Raw genomic sequence first — 17,607 nt, 5'->3', positions numbered from 1 at the left:
TCGCGGGCGCGCGCACCCGTGCGTGTGCGTGTGCGTGTGCGTGTGCGTGTGTGTGTGTGTGTGTGTGTGTGTGTGTGTGTGTGTCTAAGTGTGCGCGCGGGTTGGCGAGGAGGCGCGCGCGCTCCCGGCCTGGCAGGCGGAAGGCGCGGGCGGAAGGCGGCGGCGGGCCGGGTGGGCTGGGGGCGCCGCGAGGGGCGGGGCCGCACACGCAGGGGGCGGGGCCGGCGCCGCTCACGTGACGGCCCCGGCGGCGGCGCGGCGCGGCGCGGCGCGGCGCGGCGGCGACGGCGGCGGCGGCGGCGGCGGCGGCCGCGGCGTCTTCGGCGGCGCCCAGTGCAGGATGGTGTTGGAGGCGCCGGCGGCGGCGGCCGTGGTGGCGGCGGCGTCGTGGGCGGCAGCGGGCGGGGGTGCTGTGGCGGCGGCAGCGGCGGCGGCGCCCGTGGGTGGTAGAAAATGGCGGATTTCGAGGAGTTGAGGGTAAGCGGGGGGCGCGGGAAGCGGAGGCCGCCGCGGGGGAGGGGAGCGCGGAAGGCGGGGAAGCCGCGGCGGTCGCCGTCGCCGCCCGGCTCAGCGGGGACCGCTCGGCCGGGCCGCCGCGCGGCGGGCGCGGGGGACCCCCGGAACCCCCCCTCAGGGAGGGGCCAAGACGCCGTGACGGGGCGCCCCAGGTGGACGTGTTCATGGCGACCCCGCTGGTCCACACGCGCTTCGTCGCTCGGGGGTGGGGGGGCGGGGTGCGGGCGTTCGCGCCCCCAGGCCGGCCAGTCTGCCTGCAGGGGTCCGCCGCTGGAACGGAGCCGCCGGCCCAGGCAGCCCCCGCCGATCGTCTCCTGCGTCGCTCGGTCCCTGGCGGCAGAAATGGGTCCTTGAAGGGCCGGGTTCTCCCGAGTTTGCGGGGCGCCGCCGGGGGTGTGTGTGCGCGCGCGCGCTCGCGCGCGTGTGTGGAGAGTGGAGCATCGGCGCTGGGGGAGAAGGACTTGAATGAAGTTATTCGCTGCACCTCAGCCGTGTGATCGGGTTGCCCGTTCGGAATAAGAAAGGAGTTGGGTGAAAGGAGCCTTTTGGTATGTTTATTGTTGGCCGGCGGGGGTCGGTGAGGGGTGGGCGCTGGGGCGAAGAGATGGGGTCGGGGTGAGGAGGTGGGCTCTGGGGCGAGGGGATAGAGTGTGGGTGAGGAGATGGGGCCCGGGGTGAGGGGTGGGCTCTGGGGTGTGGGGTGGGCTCTGGAGTGACGAAATGGCGTTTGGGGTCGGGTAATGGGGGCTGGGGTGAGGAGATGGGTCGGGGTGAGGAGATGGGGGCTGGATGAGGGGTGGCCTTTGGGGTGAGGAGATGGGATCTAGAATGAGGGGTGGGCTCTAGGGTAAGGAGATGGGGCTTGGGGTGAGGGGTGGGCTCAGGGGTGAGGAGATGGGGCCTGGGGTGAGGGGTGGGCTCTGGGGTGAGGAGATGGGGTCTGGGGTGAGGAGATGGGTTGGACGTGGGCAGAAGCCCCCCCTTGCCGTGCTAATCCACAGGGGCTGGTTCTGGTGTGTCGAGTACTGCCCTACCCCCGCACCACCACCTTCGCCTTCCGCTTCCCTTTCCAAAGGGCCGGGTTTGCTTCCAGTCCAGAGGGAAAAAGCCTTTGCTTTGCACTCCTCCTGGTTCTTTGGGGGCCGTGATCGTGGGCCAGGAATGTTCGGGGGGTGGGAAACTAGAAACTCCAGAGCCCCAGCTGTGAGTTCAGAACACCTGTGGAGCCTGTGAGCCAGACTGTGCCTTATCCAGCCCATCCGTGGGTGAAGGAAGCAGGTTGGAAGGGAAACCTATTTTCACCCCCGCCGTCTATTTATTTATTTATTTATTTATTTTGGTGGGGGGGAGTAACCCATGTGTATATGCCGGGGTTTCTCTTCCGAGTTACTCTGTTTGTGAAAACTTGTCCCAGGCTTGTGTCTGACTGACTCTCACGGAGCTGGGCAGATTTTCATAAAAATCAAATTTTTATGAAATTCGTTTCAAAAAAAACAAATTTACGTGTTTGTGTAGGACTGAAAGGTGATCAGAGCTGAGGTCAGAGAGGAGGAACCATGGGTGGAAACCAAAGACACTTTTCTCTGCCATGTGTTTACCTTTTGTAAATCAGTTCTTTGCTCCCTAATTTGATAGGAGGTGATCCTGCTGCCCCCTCACTTATATTAGACCCACAGAGACTAACAGGATAGGGCTCAGGTGGGAAGGGTGTGTGTAATGTGGATGTGAAGAGTGTTGCTCATCTCAGGATTGGCCTTGGCTGCTTTTGCATTTAAAGGTGAACACTTTTTTTCCTGACTTTTAAATTTATTTTATTTTTATTTAATTTTTTTTATTGAATATTTGTGATAGGCCATTACAAAGCTGTTCGTTATTGGTTTTCAGTCATGTAGTGATCCAACATTCATCCCTCCCACCAGTGTACATTTTCCATCACCAACGTCCCCAGTTTCCTCTTACCATCTCCTAGCGCACCCCCCAGCCTGCCTCTATGGTTTTTCCTGATTTCCCCCCCTCCTTTTGTGCATCATGGTTTGCAGTACTGGCACTAAGAGGCCTTGTGTTAGTTCATTGTGTTAGAGCATTCAGTATTTTTATCAGGAAGGTAAAGCTGGAGTAGCTTTTTAAACTGGGTGGCAGCTTTGGGTTATGGATGTGACGGCTGGAGCTTCCAGAAATATAGGGAAGTGGGTAAAGACCCTGAGAAAGCCTGGAGATTTCAGTCACAAAATATGCATACCCAAATTTTCAGTTGAGAATATCTCGGTGAGGTTTGTGTGGAGATGATGAATTCCGGCCATGGGCGTGGCAGTGATTTTGGATTGTGGAAGCAAGTGGCTAATGGAGGTTCTACTTTGAGAGGGATCAGACTAACCCGCCCACCCTCCGATTTCCTGTTTACTCTGTGAGGGTCCGAGATTAACTGCGCTTTTGGTCTCTTTCCAGATTTATTTATGAGTCTCTGAAGGAAGATTGATAAATGAGCTTGTTTAGCTGAGCCTGAGGTAGTTTGTGGGTGTGGCTTCCACATACTGCACTTGTTTTGGCCATTTAATTTCTCAGGAGTTGTTGGGGTCTGGCCAGAGGCATAGCAGAATCAGGAAATCTGAAGGCACCATCAGGCTGCTGATGCACTCGCCCTGCAGGTACAGGTTGACCTGCTGGCAGCACCCCACCCTTTAAAGGTGACTCTTACTTCCCTCCAGCCCCCTTGATGGTGCCAATGGTAATGACATACACACATTAAATGTGCTCCTTGCATGCCTGATTCTATGAGTTTTTTACATACATACTTAAAAAATCTTCTTTTCTTGTTTTCCTTTTTTTAATTTTTAATTTTTTAGGTCTTATCAATGATATCATGGGACCAACATTCATCATGCAAGTGCTTCAGTCCTCTGAGCCTTCCCCTGCCCTTACATAGGACTTAAATCTGTTTTGTCTTGGGTCTGGCCTGTGGAGATTGAATACAGGACTGTGGGCATTTGAGGCTTTCATTGTGCCTAGAGTTGGGTCACATCCTCAACTCTAGTTCGCACAGCTTTGTGAAGAAATTAAGGCACAAAGAGAGATTAGTCTGTTCTGGCTTGTGATATGAAAAGGATAGGAATTTTAAGATTTTGAGCTTTAGAGCTCTTCACAGTCTGAGTTGTGTGGCTGTTTTCCTTGGGTCCAGTGGCACTCCTTGCCATCGTCCTGTAATAATGTGAACAAATCTGTTAAAAAAATCAGCACCCTTTTGTGTGGTGTGTGCTGCTGGAGGGATAACAAGACGATTGGTTAGGGAGGAAGGAAGGGGAATACAGCAGGGCTTTCTGAATGGTCTCTGCTTCTGGTGTGCTCTGCATGTCTGCAAGTCATGTCAATGAAAGCATTAGGAAATGTCATGAACTTTGTTGGCTGACTTTTATGTCTTCACTTTTGTTTTTGAGCCAAGAGAAGCGGTCCAGCCCCCTGGCTTTTATTTCTTTGTTGGCTAACTTGTTTGCATAGCTTGATGGCTAGTGAATCTGGATACTACATATCTGGCTGGTGATTGTGCAGAGAGGATTCTTACTATCTTGCCCATTGTCATTCAGAGCCCTCACTGCTGGTGGGAAGCCTGACTAAGCAGAGAGGGTCAGTTCCAGTTGATGCTGCCATTTCCTGTGTTGGAGGTCAGTTTGAGGAGAGGTAATCAATTGTCAGGGCACTGTAGTTAACTCCTTTGGTATTTTTATTTATTTATTTTTAAGTTTTGGGTCACACCTGTTGCTGCACAGGGGTTACTCCACTAGAATTAGAATAGGGCTCTGCACTAAGAATTACTCCTGGCGGTGCTCAGGGGACCATATGAGATGCTGGGAATCTGAGTTGGCTGTGTGCAAGGCAAACACCCTACCCACCACTATGCCCTACCCACTATGCTATAGCTCCAGCCCCTCCTCTTCTTTTTTTTTGCTTTTTGGGTCACACCCAGCAATGCACAGGGGTTACTCCTGGCTCATGCACTCAGGAATTACTCCTGGCGGTGTATGGGATTCTGGGAATCAAACCCAGGTGGGCCGCGTGCAAGGCAAACGCCCTACCCGCTGTGCTATCTCTCCAGCCCCCTCCTTTGGTATTTTTTATCTGGAAGATAGTGTGGTTGATGGTGATGGTTTTTTGATGAAGCAACTGAGAGAATTTTAAGGCACCAATGGATAATTTCAGGTTTTTGGGGGGGCGGGACATCCTAAGCAGTACTCAAGGGATCAAGCAGCCTCTGTCTACAACACTCCGCTAACTAGTCTGGATGCCTCAGTGCTTGGGCTCAATGAAATAGGCCCAGGATGTGGCACTACTTGGTCCCAGATCTGTTTGGGGGTGGGGGTCCCCGTGGACTACTGCTGATGGTTCTTGGGGTGCTGTCTGAATGGGGTATGGCTGCCATGCTGGGAATCGAACTTGGGTCCTTGGAGATACAAGGCATGCACCCCTAATACCTTAGCTAGGTCCCTGACCCCTGACAATAGCAGTTCTTAAGCTGTTCCCAGAAATCTTCCCTGTACAGCATGGCATCCATGTACTTACCACTTCACTTTAGTGACCCATAGAGTCCAGCCTTGCTTCTCTTCCAGTTCTGAAGCATTTGCTTGACTGAGCTTAGGGGAGGGTCTCCTTCTGTTGTGATGGGTTAGTATCACATTTTATCTCTAGATCTTCGAAATGAGGACGTTTCAAAGAAAGATCCTGTATAGTCAAGTGTGTTCTTATAATGTCTTATCTGTTAAAAGCTTTCAGTGTGTTAGGGAAGAAATGGACTTAACTCATCAATTGCTTGTTTATGTATAATACCCTGCCAGTAAGATAGTTTATGAATTAACTAGTCTTTTGGCGGGAGACTGTTGAGGGAGGCCTTGTGCTAAGGGGAGCGTATGTTGGGGATTGAACCTGGGGTTCAGTCATGTTCACATATGTTTCACTCATATGCTCCAACCTTTAAGTCATCTTCCTGGTCTTTGAGTTAAATAATGAATTAATCTGGCACAAGTTCATACTAAGATCTGATGGCCTGGATCTGTGTCTCTGCCCTGCTTCCCCTCACCTCCTTCCCAGAAAGTGTTTAGCAGAGCTAAGTAAATATAGAAGTGAAGGGCAGCTGAACAGCCAGTGTGCAGGGCTCTCCCATCTCTGTGACTCTTCTCCAGCTGTGGCACTTCCCATGCTAAGGCTATTCAAGGCAGGATTCCTGCTATTCTGCCTAGAGACTGGACCATGGGAAGACACACAGACTCAGGTCAGATCTTAGCACTGTATCTGGTCTGAAGGGTGATTCCGGAACACAGCTGGGTAAAAAGGCTGCAGCTAGTCTTCTCTCCCTTATCTTTGGAACTGGGGGTGGGAGGGAGGAGTGCATTGTAATAACAGCCTTTATTTTTGGTTCTCGCACCACATTCAGTAGTGCTCAGGACCTATCTACCTCTGCTGCTCAGGGGCTGTTGATTAAGGATCACTGCCAGCATTGCTTGGGGGACCAGGTGGTACTGGGGATCTAGTCAGGGGTTTCTGCATGGAAAGCAGCTGCTCCAGTTTTTAGAGTTGTCTCCCATAACCTTTTTATTGGGGACGGGTCCTTGAACATCTGGGGGTGCTCAGAGCTTACTTCTGGGTCTGTGCTTGTCTTTTTAAATTTTTTCATTGAGATATTAATCTGCATGCAATCAAGTACAGAATTTTAAAGTGTTCAGTGTTTTTCACTTTGTTCACTAAGTTGTGTAACCATCATTACTGATTAACTGTTCAAAATTCCAGAACATTTCTGTTACCCCAAAGAAGCCCCTTGTCCAATAGCAGTTAGTCTTTATTCTTCTTTTTCCTCACACCTCAGCTTTCACTAATTTTTTCTTTCTGGTTTACCTTTTCTGGATGTTTCATAGAAATTGAGTAGAATCACAGCTGTGGTGGTGTCAGGCTTTTCTCACTCAGCATCCCCTTTTCAGGATCCATCCCCATTGGAGCCTGCATCAGCGCTTCATAGCAAAATAGTCTTTTCTTTTCCAGAATATGAATATGTCATAGTTTGTGTATTCACTTCTGAGATTTTGGACATTTGGAGTTCTTTACACTTTTGCTTAGTGTGAGTTTTTATCAATAATATACCTGTTTTAAGTTTTGTGTGGACATGTTTTTTGGTGGGGAGGGGACTTCCAAGCCGTCCTTTTGGGGGTACTCCTGGCACTGTGCTTGGGAGTTGTTCTAGCCATGTTGGGAGGACACCTGTGGTTCTAAGGATAGAACCCTGGCCTCCTGCACAAAATGCATTTGCTCAACTGAACTCTGCAGGCCACAGCTGGCAGTCCTGCAGGAAGGGATATGTAGTGTTGGAGATTGAACCAAGTCTTCACATGTGCAGGGCATGTACTGTATAACAGGGGCTACTCCTGGCCCATACTTGGGACTCATTCTGGTGGTGCTGAGAATTGGACCCAAGGGCTCCTGCTGGCAGAGCATGTGAGTTCTAGCTTTTATATATATTCCTGTTTTCAACCACAGTTACCAGTCCACAGAAGTTTCCTGCCAGTCTGCCTAAAATTTCCCCCCATCATGTCATTGCTAAGCAACAACAGATACTGCACTTATGAATTGTAATTTTATGGGGCCTGAATGATAGAGCAAGTAGGGCATTTGCCTTGTATGCATTTGGCGGGAATTTGATCTCGGCATCCCACATGGTTCCCTGAGTGCCACCAGGAGTAGTTTGCTGAGTACAGAAATCAGGAGAGTGACCCCTGAACATTTCTGGGTGTGCCCCCCCACCAAAAAAAAAAACACACAAGTAATTTTATAACGTTGGAGTTAATAAACTATATCCATATATTGTTTCTGTCTTAGCTTTCATCTGGCCCAGGAAATGTTTCTTCTATTTTCTTCAGTTCACAGGTAGAAGAACATTGATATATATGGGGTTTGGGCACATTTTGAGTTGGTTTTCATTTGTACTTGGTATAAGGTAAGAATTTGATTTCTTTTATAGGTTGTTAGCCAATTTTCTCAGCACTCATGAAAAGACAATTGAGTCTTCAACAGACTCTTGTCTTGCCAGCTAGTCTCTTTTAATTTAGGTGCCTGAGCTTAAGGTCACTGTTGAAATAGTTGAGTTGAAATGATGGTGTTGTGTGGCTTCATTTTATAGTTCAAACTCTTCTGTTCCCTTCTCCCCTCTCCCCCCATTGACTTTATTTATTTATTGGTCTTTTTAGTCCACACCCTGTGGTGCTCAAGGGTTGCTCCTGGCTGTGCACTCAGAGATCACTCCTGATGGAGCTGTAGGAGACCCTTTAATATTATTAAACGTGTATTCCCTAAAGGAGAAATAAGGCCTGCTTGAGTGAGGAGAGCCCAGGGAACTGAATTTTAAAATAGTATCACAATGAGTTTTCATCTTATTAACCAGTCAGCTTTTCTGTTACATCTTGATCTTGTTTTGTTTTGGTGCCACACCACACTGTGCTCAGGGATCACAGACAGGGTTCCTGAGCAGGCTTGGGGTACCATCTGGGATACTGGGAATAGAACCCTGGCCTGCTGCATGCAGGGCAAATCCTACCTGCTGTGCTGTCTCTTATATTGACCTTTATATTGGCCCCTTTATTGACCTTTCTTGACTAATCAGAACAGCTTGTTTTCTTGGGCTGATGTACAGTGGCATTTTGAGGTTATTTTCTTTTGCACTCCTGAGTTAGGTCTGTGGTTTGGATCCCGGAGTGCTGGGACTCAGTCTTACGTAGTTTTAGATGAGCGTGCTGGTGATGAATTTTCTGAGTTACTGAATATTTGAGCATGGCTTGCTTCTTTCCTGGTTGAAAGTTCATTTTCAGGACTTAAACACACCCAGTGTAATGAGAAACCTATTGCTAATCTTGGTCTGATGGTTGGCCTCTTGTTGATACCTTGTTCACCGTCTTTATGATGACTTTTTTTTTGCTTTTTGGGTCACACCTGGCGGTACTCAGGGAACCGTATGGGATGCTGGGAATTGAACCCGGGTTGGCCGCATGCAAGGCAAACACCCTACTGGCTGTGCTGTTGATCCAGCCCCTTTATAATGACTTTTTAAAAAAATTATTTATTTATTTACAGACATAACTTTTCATGCTTGTGTTTCAGTCATACAATACTCTGAGTACCCATTCCTCCACCGGTGCCCATTCTCCACCACCAATGATCCCAGTATCCTGTCACTCCCCTATCCCATCCCCCCACCCCACCCCTCCTCTGGCTGAGCATTCCCTTTTGTTCTCTCTCCTTTTGGGTATTGTGGTTTGCAATAGAGGTATTGAGTGGCCATCTCTTTGGTCTATAATCTACTTTCAGCTCCATCTCCCATCCTCAGCTGGTCCTCAAACCACACTTTACCTGGTATTCTCTATCTGAGCTGCCTTTTCCTCCAGCGTGTGAGGCCAGCTTCCAAGCCATGGAGCCAACCTTCTGGTACTTATCTCTACTATTCTTGGGTGCTAGTCTCCCATCCTGTTACTTTATATTCCGCAGATGAGTGCAGTCTTTCTGTGTCTGTCTCTTTTTGACTCATTTCACTTAGCATGATTTTCCATGTTGATCCACTTATATGCAAAGGTCATCGCTTCATCTTTTCTAACAACAGCATAGTATTCCATTGTGTAGATGTACCAAAGTTTCTTTAGCCAGTCATCTGTTCTCAGGCACTCGTTTTTTTTCCAGATTCTGGCTATTGTAAACAGTGCTGCAATGAACATTGGAGTGCAGATGTCATTTCAACTGTACTATTTTGCCTCTCCGGGATATATTCCCAGGAGTGGTATTGCTGGGTCAAATGGGAGCTCAATTTCTAATTTTTTGAGAAGCGTCCATACTGTTTTCCAAAAGGGCTGAACCAGTTGGCATTCCCACCACCATTGTGGGAGGGTCCCTTTCTCCCCACATCCACGCCAACAGTGATTGCTTTTGTTCTTTTGGATGTGTACCAGTCTCTGTGGTGTGAGGTGGTATCTCATAGTTGTTTTGATCTGCATCTCTTTGATGATTAGTGATGAAGAGCATTTTTTTTCATGTGCCTTTTTGCCATTCGTATTTCTTCCTTGAGAAAGTTTCTGTTCATTTCATTGCCCATTTTTTTAATGGGGTTGGTTGTTTTCTTCTTGCAGATTCCAACCAGTGCCTTGTATATCCTTGATATCAACTCCTTACCTGATGGGTATTGGGTGAATATTCTTTCCCATTCCATAAATTGTCTTTGTATTTTGATCACTGTATCTTTCGAGGTGCAGAGCCTCTTAGTTGAATATAGTCCCATTTGTTTATCTGTTTCCACTTGGTTAGTCAGTGCATGTCATCTTTGAAGATACTGTTAGCTTCAGTGTCATGGAGGGTTTTGCCAACCTTGTCTTCAATGTACCTTATGGATTCTGGTCTGATGTTGAGGTCTTTGATCCATTTTGATCTGGTTTTTGTGTATGATGTTAGGTCTAGGTCTAAATCCATTTTTTTGCATGTGGTTGTCCAGTTATGCCAGCACCATTTGTTAAAGAGGCTTTCTTTGCTCCACTTCACATTTCTTGCTCCCTTATATGATGACTTTTTAAAAAAAATAAGTTTGTTTTTTTTTTGTTTTGGCACCTGTCCTTCTTCCTGCTTGTTGGTGGGGTCACTCCCCATGAAGTTTGCTTGATCCTGCCACCAGGGATTGAACTGTGCTTTCTGCGAAACATATGAAACATGTGCTCTTGCCCCTTGAGCCCCTTCGTCTTGGGCCCCAGTGTGAGTCACCTTTGGTGTTGTAGGAATGTACCCAGTTGTCCTTCTGGTAGGCACTGAAGAATTTATAAGACTCTTCAGATCTCCCTTTCACCCTCCCATAGCCAGTAGTTACTCAGGACTTAATTCTTGGCTCTGTGCTCAGGGACCATATGTGGTGCCAGGGAGTGAACAGGGGCTGGCTGCATGCAAGACCACACTCCACTGTGCTCAGGACTTGCCCCTGGCGGGTCTGGGGGACCATACCATAGGTTGGTGTTGGGACGGCTGCATACAAGGCAAGAACCCTGTCTGTTGTACTTCTCCCCAGCCCAGCAGTGTATCTTTCGGTATACTTTCTGATCCCTGTCTGTTGTTGGTAGGAGCATTGTTCTCCTGTTTCACGTACTGTTGTGATTTGAACCACTTTCATAAAAATAAACTTCTGGATAATAGAGCATGCATACATTACACAGTAATGGTATATATACCTCTCTGCATTCTTTTTTGGTTTTGTGTTTGGACCACACCAGTGTCTAGGAACTATTTTGTGCTTTGGGAAGGGGGTCTGGATGGGGTGCTTCTGGTGCTCAGGGGGCAGTATGGTGCTGGACATTGAATCCAGACCTTTGCATGCAAAGCATGTACTTAATCCTGTTGCACTCTCTGTCTGGCGTATGTTTTTGTTTTCTTTGTTTGACTCAGGTCAAGAAAGAGACTATGAGCAGTTCAGTGGACTCCCTTTGACTTCTTCCCCTCCCCGCTACTAAGGTCCACAAAGATACCTATGAGCCCGAATTTACCATCTTACATTTGTTTGGTTCATTTTTGAACCTTCTGTATTTGAAACTGTAATATATGTAAGTGTGTATGGTTTTTCTCCCTTGAGTTTGCTTTGTGAGAACCATCCCTGGTTATTTTGTAGTTATGGTTTGTCTTTCCCTTCCACTAACAATACATTAGGATTCCATTTTCTGTATGGCCTCTTTTGGACATTTCAGTGTATGCCTAGCAATAATAATTTGTATGTTCATGTTCCCAGTGAGTAATGATATTAAATCCCTTTTGGTATACTTATTCATGATTTGTGATGTCCTTTGTGAACTGACTTGTGAACTTTCTGCTTGTTTTTATATTGGGTGGCCCATCTTTCTCACACTAATTTATAGGGGTTCAGTTGTCTATACCAGATACATGTTGTGTATATATTGCTCTTACAGCTTGTTTAGCAAATATCTTCTCTTTTCCCTAGTCTTAGATCTGTTCAGAGTTCTGCTTGATTTCTCAACCTGTGTATTTGCTCTTTTGCTGTTGGCAAGTATCTTCAGGGAGAAGAGGCTTTTTTCCCCTTTCTTTTCCTTCCTGCTGTCTCAGCACTCAGACCCTTAGATCCTCACTGCCAGTGGAGTGTTTCATGCCTTCAAACACATGTTCCAGTCTTTATTGGGATGGTTCTCAAACAGTTTAGTCTCCATAGGGGATACAGAAGTAGGTCAGGTCCTCCTGCCTTGTTCTTTAGGGGACTTCCTGACTGTTGGCTGTGTCATACTTTTTAAGTTATGTTAAACTTAAACACACACCCTATCTCTTTGGGATTTTTTTGATGAGAAATGTGTTGAATCTGAATCATCTGAGAGAACTTACCTCTTACTAGGCTTTCTTAACTGTAGACCTAGTAATCTCCATAGTAGTCTGCTTATATTTAGGTTTTATACAGTTTCATTTGGTACAGTTTCATAGTTTTTGTCAGTAATATAATTGCAAGCAACTTGTGAGATTTAGTAGTATGCGTCTTCTGTATCAAACCAAAAGCATTATTTCAAAAAATAAAGATTTTATCTTGGTGGTCTATAGAAGTAGCTGATTTTGTGTAACCACTTCTGCCCTGCTACTTCCTAATGGTGATGAGTAGAATTCTCTGCGATTTTTCTATTTGACAAATCTCTATGAATGACAGCTCTTTGTTTTCCCTCCTCCCTTCCTCCTTGGCTGCTACTTCCTAATGGTGATGAGTAGAATTCTCTGCGATTTTTCTATTCGACAAATCTCTATGAATGACAGCTCTTTGTTTTCCCTCCTCCCTTCCTCCTTGGCTAGGATCTCCTGTACAGTTTTGAACAGAAGCCGTGATGGAGCATCCTGATTTTGTTCCTGATTGTAAAGGGAATGCTTTTAAAGTTCTTTTTTTGGGGGGGGGGGAGGGTCCACACCTGGCAGTGCTCAGGAGTTACTCCTGGCTCTGCACTCAGGAATTACTCCTGGCTGTGTGTGGGGGACCATATGGGATGCCAGGAATTGAACCCTGGTTGGCCGAGTGCAAGGCAAGCACCTTACCCGCTGTACTATAGCTCTGGCCCCCAAAGTTCTACAGTTAAGTGATGCTTGCTGTAGGTCATTTTTTATAGATAATCTTTTCAAGTTAAGGATATTCCTCACTATTACTAGTTTGTTATTCCGCCCCGCACCCCCCAAAAAAATCGTGGATTGAATTTTGTTTATTTAGATTTGTTTTGGGACTGTTCCTGGCTGGGGGACACTATAATGCCAGGAATTGAATTGGGGGACAGTGGTATGCAAAGAATGTGCTCTATTCTTCCATGCTCTCTCCCCATTCCTGATGTTGTTTGTCAGCATTTTTTGGCATCTTTTGAGAGGATCATGGTTTGCTTAATCTGTGAACCTGATGTACCACACTAATTTTTCTAATATTTAGACCAGTCTTTTTTTCTGTGCTAAATATAAAGTCAACTTTCATCTGTCTCTCTTTCCATTATTCAGCTAATTTTAAAGATAGCTAATTTAGTATTTTTGTTCTAATAATTTGTGCCATGAACCTATAATTAAAACAATAGTTTTCCTTTTCTGAAAGAGTTGACTTAAAAAATGAAATGGTCTTTCGTGTGTTTGGCAAAACTTACTTGTAAAATTGTCACTTTTCTTTTTGGGATATTTCTTTATTCCTGATTCATTTGCCTTGGTTACAGGATTGTTCATATTTTCCATTTTCACAAGTTTTGCTAGATGATATTTTGGTAGAACATTGCCCCTTTCACCCACATACTTCAATCCTATGGCATTAAGTTGTTGTATATGCAGTTAATTACGTTGTTATATGTGCAGTTAATTTCTTTTACAGCCCGGTTTTCGTTACTTTTTCAGCTACTCTTTGGGCAGACCTTTGAGCAGACATTGGGCCATACTTGCTTTTTTTACAGTTTATATGTGTTGAATGGGATTGAGCATAGTAGGCTACATCTGACAGTGTATCTATTCCCTGTTCTGTGCTGGGGATTTTTTCCCAGTTATGCTCTGCTCTGGGGGACTTGCATACTAGTATTAGGCTGGGATGGACTGCATGAAGACAAGCACGGTAGCCCCTGTACTGTCTTTCCAGCCCATATATGGCCACTTAAAAAACAGAAAACTTACTGGTTTATAAGGACTTTGCAAAGAATTAAATGTCTTTTTTTTTTTATGATCCTTAATGTCTCTTTCATCCCATTCATTAATTTGTTTTTTTTTGTTTGTTTGTTTCACTCTTGTACTTTCTTTGGGCGTCTTTTTTCTGGTTAAAATTAGACACCAATCTTAGTAATTTTAGCATTTTATCAGAAACAGCATCATCCCATTGTTCATCGATTTGCTTGAGTGGGCATCAGTTAATGTCTCCATTGTGAGACTTGTTACTGTTTCTGGCATATCGATTATGCCACGGGTAGCTTGCCAGAGTCCGCTATGCAGGTGGATACTCTTGGTAGCTTGCTGGGCTCTCCAAGAGGGACTGAGGAATGGAACCTGGGTTGGCCGCATGTGAGGCAAAAGCCCTACCCGCTGTGCTATCGCTCCAGAAACATTTAGGATTGTAAAATTCTGTATTTTGTTTTCCCAGAATTACAAGTTCTCATGTAGTAGTATTTTTCACTTGTGAATATTTTCCCCTTATGATCTTTAATTTATGAATTACTTTATTTCCAAACACATGGAATTCCTTTATGATAATTTGATTATTGATTTGTGATTGCATTGTATTTAGGTAGCATGATATATATGGTGATACCAGCATCTTAAAAATCTTTGGACTCTAATTAGTTCTTACAATTTTTGTTTGCATTTGAAGAAAGTATGTGTTTTCTAATTGTTGAAGTTTTATATATGTTGATTATTGTGTTCAAATCTTATATCTTTAGTGTTAGAGAGCAGAAAAATGTTAATCTTTAACCAGAGTGATGTTACTGTAGTTTTTTCTTGTCCTATAAGATTTATAAGTATATTTTTCATTGCTTATAATGCGTGAGATTTAAGATATATTTTCCTGTTAAACTGAAACTTATTCTAATAGTTTTGCAGATCTGCTTTTTCTGTGTTCAAGTAATGTTTCCTTTGTTTGGGGGCCTGCTTGTCAGTGCTTGGGGGCTGCTTCTGACTAGCTCTGTGCTCAGAGTTCTCCCCTGCAGTGCTTTGAGGACCGTTTGGTCTGGGGATCAAACCTGGGACTCCCACATTTGAGATATTTGTCCAGACTGAAACATTAATATTTTTATTAGTTACTGACCCTATTTTTCTTTTGTTCATTAATTTTGCCCCTTTTCCCCCTCCCCTTTTGGGCAACATTTGGCTCGGGGCTTACTCCTAGTTCTGCTAAGGGATCATTCCTGGCAGAACTCAGGGGACCATATGTAGTGCCTGGGATTGAACTCAGATTGGCTGCTTACAAGGCAAATGCCCTACCTGCTGCACTATTGTTCCGGACCCATAATTGTGCCTTCTTTTAAAGTTCTTCCTATACTTTTGCTTCTTTTTTAGTTTTCACTCTTGGGAATATTATGTTACTGATTTAAGGAACATCAGATTGGTTATCTTGGTCTTTGTAACTTAGATTCGCCTTCCCTTAAGATAATCTCAGCTGTAATTGATTCACTTACAGTTGTAAGAAATAGTACAGGGTCACAGATGTGGCTTACCAATGGAGCACGTGGCTCCTCTGTGTGCAACTCTGGGCTCCATACTCAGCACTGTGAAAGACAAAAAAGAAAGGATGTACCTGCATGCTACCTTTTGTTTTTTAGGTCGTAACATGTTGCAGAATGATCGCTTCATACCACAGACAGGGTATTGATACTGCCACAGTGAAGTACAGTTTGTATCACTACAGGATCACCTAGGTCGATCATTTTTAAGGCCACCTATCTACTTCCTTTCTATTCTGCCCTGGCCAGTCCCCTTAATCTGCCCAGTTACCTCTTCATCATTTCTATGGTCTTTTCTTTTTTAACCTAGCAAATTGACTGAGATACTGTCCTCGTTACTATAAACATCAATAGTTCATCCCTTTTTATTGTTGTGTGGTATTCAGTGGTATGGATTTCTTTAGCCTTTCAGCTGTTGAAAGACATCTGACTTATTCATCCTTTGTTTCCTGCTATGAATAAAAGCACTACAAAGATTTGTGCATAGAGGTTTTTTTTTTTAACATAATCTTCATTATTATATGATAAATGTTCAGGATGATGACTACTGGGTTGCATGGTTATTTAAGTCTGTGGTTTTTAAAGAACTTGCCAAACTGTTTTCCAGAGTGGCTGTGCCATTTTACATCCCTACCAACAATGTATGGAGTGACCCAGTTTCTCTGCATCCTCGCCAGCATTGGGTGTTATCACTGTTTTTCATTTTAGTCATTCTGGTATGTATCTAGTGATTCGTAGTGAGGTTTTATTTGCATTCCTCCAGTGGCCAGTGGTGCGGCCATATTTTCATGTGCTTATCTGCTGTCTGTGCATCTTTACATCTTTTGGTCTTTAATTGCTTTCTTTTTTCCCTCAGGGTCAGAGCTCTAGATATATCCTAGATATTCTTTGTGTAATGTGGTTTATAAATATTTCTTTAGCCTATTGTTGATTGCCTTTGTATTTTTAACAGTACTTGTAGAGCACAAATTTTTGTAAGTCCTATCATTTTTCTTTTTAAGAATCTAACTTTGAGCATTGAGTCTGAGAGTTTTTTGCCTGCCTATAGAACCTGAAGATCTTCTGTGTTCCAAAGGTTTTATGACTTTGTTATTTACCTGTCTGGAGATGATTTTATACGATAAGGGTGAGACTTGGGTGGGAGTTTATTTCTTTTTTGCCAATGCTCCAGCACCATTTGTTGAAAGGAGATTCTTCTCCATTCAGTTGCTTTTTTGCACTTTGCAAAAAAAATAAACCTCTGGGCATATTTGTGTGAATGTTTATGGATTTCCTGTTTGCTCCTTTATCCTCTATATGTTGATCTCTGTTAAGTCACCAAGTCTTGCTTCTTAGTTGTGAAATGGGGTCGTTGATTTTTCTTTATTCTTCTTAAGCATTTGCTTTAGCTCTTTTGACTCATGTTAGTTTATTCTTGTATCTTTAAAACAATCATGGAAGGGAATTACTAATCTGTGTGTCAGTTTAAAGAAAAATTGATGTTGCTTTGCTGAGTTTTCCAATGTATAAAAAAATGTATTTATTTAGATCTCAGAGTCCTGCATGTTTTATGTTTGTTTCTGTGTGCAAGTGTACATGTTTTATGTGATTTTCATTTTCTTTGGAGTGATTTAAGTAAGTGTTGTTAATTTGTTCCTACATGTTCCTTGTTAGTGTGTGGAGATGTCTAATTGTTTATGTGAGATATTTCTATCTTGTGTTCTGAGACTTTGGTTTATTCAGTTATTAGTTCTAGGAGTTTTGTAGATTCCTTGAGATGTGCAGATATGGGTTGTTTTGATTTCTTTTTCACCTTTTTTTAATTTCCTGTTCTTTTTATAGTTTACTTGCTAAAACTTAACAGCATATGATGGTGAGTGGTAAGAGTAGACATTGCCTCATTCTCAACCTTAGGGAAAAATACCTAGTTTTTATCATCAAAGATTATGTTAACTCTGTTCTTGGGGGCGGGGAGTCCTCTCCCATGATAGTGAGGGAGACCATGCAGTGTCAGGCGATCCCGCACCTTGTCCAGGGCCAGGAATGTGTGCTGATCCTTTGAACTCTCCTTTCTTTCTTTTTTTCCCTCCATAAATGATTCTGTGCAATTGAGGAAGTTTTCTTCTGTTGTAATTTTCAGGGGCTGGAGTGATAGCACAATGGTAGGGCATTCGCCTTTCACGCAGCCGACCCACGTTCAATTCCTCTGCCCCTCTTGGAGAGCCCGGCAAGCTACCGAGAGTATCGAGCCTGCACGGCAGAGCCTGGCAAGCTACCCGTGGCATATTGGATATGCCAAAAACAGTAACAATAAGTCTCAATGAGAGAAGTCACTGGTGCCCGCTTGAACAAATTGATGAGCAACGGGATGACAGTGACAGTAATTTTCAGAGAATTTTTTGTTTTGGTTGGG

The 17,607-nt window shown here is 44.7% G+C and overlaps 1 protein-coding gene across 11 annotated transcripts in view; it reads left to right on the top strand.

The window, feature by feature from the left end:
* Positions 1-285: 285 nt before the first annotated feature.
* PIAS2 (protein inhibitor of activated STAT 2) overlaps positions 286-17,607 on the top strand; it is a 72,334-nt gene continuing 55,012 nt past the window's right edge. For 5 of the 11 annotated variants that reach the window (XM_055125955.1, XM_055125957.1, XM_055125951.1 and 2 more), the window contains exon 1: positions 287-477. In XM_055125955.1, coding sequence (XP_054981930.1) covers positions 454-477 — 24 coding nt within the window. In that variant the 5' untranslated portion in view covers positions 287-453. Of the gene's footprint in view, positions 478-15,822; positions 15,932-17,607 lie in introns of all 11 variants that reach the window. The other 6 variants (XM_055125960.1, XM_055125952.1, XM_055125961.1 and 3 more) reach the window with 4 other exon arrangements.

This window comes from Sorex araneus, chromosome 2 (genome assembly GCF_027595985.1).
Source record: "Sorex araneus isolate mSorAra2 chromosome 2, mSorAra2.pri, whole genome shotgun sequence".
NCBI lineage: Eukaryota > Metazoa > Chordata > Mammalia > Eulipotyphla > Soricidae > Sorex > Sorex araneus.
Note: the sequence above shows the minus strand (reverse complement) of the source record. Positions and strands in the feature narration are given on the sequence as shown.